The sequence below is a fragment of the Acanthamoeba castellanii genome (genome assembly GCF_000313135.1).
Source record: "Acanthamoeba castellanii str. Neff unplaced genomic scaffold scf7180000084612, whole genome shotgun sequence".
NCBI classification, from domain to species: Eukaryota; Discosea; order Longamoebia; family Acanthamoebidae; genus Acanthamoeba; species Acanthamoeba castellanii.
In genome coordinates this window covers 1-1,440 of record NW_004457342.1, presented here as the reverse complement: position 1 = coordinate 1,440, position 1,440 = coordinate 1, and the positions used below count along the sequence as shown (strand labels likewise).

At 56.0% G+C, this 1,440-nt stretch overlaps 1 protein-coding gene across 1 annotated transcript in view; it reads right to left on the bottom strand.

Moving 5' to 3' along the window:
* ACA1_075950 (uncharacterized protein) overlaps positions 1 to 392 on the bottom strand; it is a gene marked incomplete at both ends in the record, with an annotated part of 609 nt that extends 217 nt beyond the window's left edge. Inside the window, one exon of the mRNA XM_004335727.1 lies at positions 46 to 392. Within this exon, the coding sequence (XP_004335775.1) occupies positions 46 to 392 (347 nt within the window). The remainder of the gene's footprint in view (positions 1 to 45) is intronic.
* Between the last annotated feature and the right edge of the window lie 1,048 nt (positions 393 to 1,440).

The following is a 1,440-nucleotide window of genomic DNA, read 5'->3' as shown; positions in this document are numbered from 1 at the left end:
AGAGAGGCGAAGGCCCTGATGCCCGCAGCAGAGAGGGGGCAGCACGCGAGACTGAGCGTCGTGAGGTTGGCGAAGCGAGCGATGTGCGATGCTGCCTCATTCGTTATGCCTCTGGCACAGCACAGACGAAGAGTTCGCAAGGACGACGTCAGCGAGGCCGAGGTAGAGAGACGCTGCAGGCCTCGATCGGTGATAAGCGAGGCGTCCATGATGGTGAGCTCTTCGAGGAAGCTCAGGTTGCGCGCGCATAGGCTAGCCAGAGCGTCGTCGGTGGGCTTGAGCTGGGGCGACAGCGACAGGCGCCTCAGAGAAGAGGGAAGGAAGACCAGAGTGCCCACCACCAACGACAGACTTGACTGTTGAGAGCAGTGCGCTTGCAGTCCTACATGCATCACTTCTTCAGCACCATCATACGAGGTTAAGAGATGCAAAGCGTGTGTACCGGTGAAGTGCAGCTCCTTCAAGCTCTGAGGCAAGAAGGGAAGGAGAGCGTTCGAACACGACAGCCGCAGCACTCGAACGGAGGGACAGTTGGCCTGAATGTAAGCGAAGCGTCTCACTATCTCGTCCTCTGAACGTATAAGGTCAGCAACGATGCCGCACTTTCCTTGACCAACCTCGCAGAAAGAAGAATCACTGCGTACCTGACGTGTTGTTGCGTGCCCACCTCTCGTTTCTGAAGTTGATGGTTCGTACCGCCCGCAGCGATAGACTCCTAAAAGAGAAGACTCCCGCTCTTGAGCTCTCCGAGTACTCGGAGCGTATGGAGGTGAGGCCGGGCGTACCTCCACGATGAACAGACGAGACTCGTCGAGCCGAACAGGCTGCGATTCTTGAGAAAGCTCAAGATATGGCACCAGAGCTCAGGCGGAAGACTAGGCGTAGCGGGAGTAGCCTGGCAGGCAACAGAAGGGCTCTGCATCAGCGCCCGTGCCCGCTTGTTGGACTGACCGCTGCCGCCTTCGTCATCGCTTGCCACAGGTGCTTCATCGATTCGGCGCTTCATCGAGAATCTGCTACGAGCAGCCAGTAAGTGTAGGAATTTCTAATCTGAACGAGCGTGCACGCTTACCTTTTTGACTACGTGGAGAACGGCTCAGTAGTGTGCACCTGTGTTGTGTGCGAAAGCAAACGGTAAATGCAAAGCATTCTCGCCCCTCATCTGTGTCTTCTTCCTTTTGGGTTTGCCTGCGTTTCTCTTCCCGCTCTTCTTTTTTTGTGATCAGGGTACCTCAGGTGCGTGGCTGGTGTCTCTGTTCTTCGGGAGGACGGTAGATAAGGAGGAAGGAGCGGTACCAAAGGCAAGGCCACCAAGTCCAGAAGATGTTGATGGGCCGATGCATGAGGCAGCCTCCTCCGCTTGTGAAAAAAGCGAGGGCAACGAGGGGGAATGTCAGGGAAAGCAGGAATTTAACAAGTGTGAAGCTGGACGAGTGACTG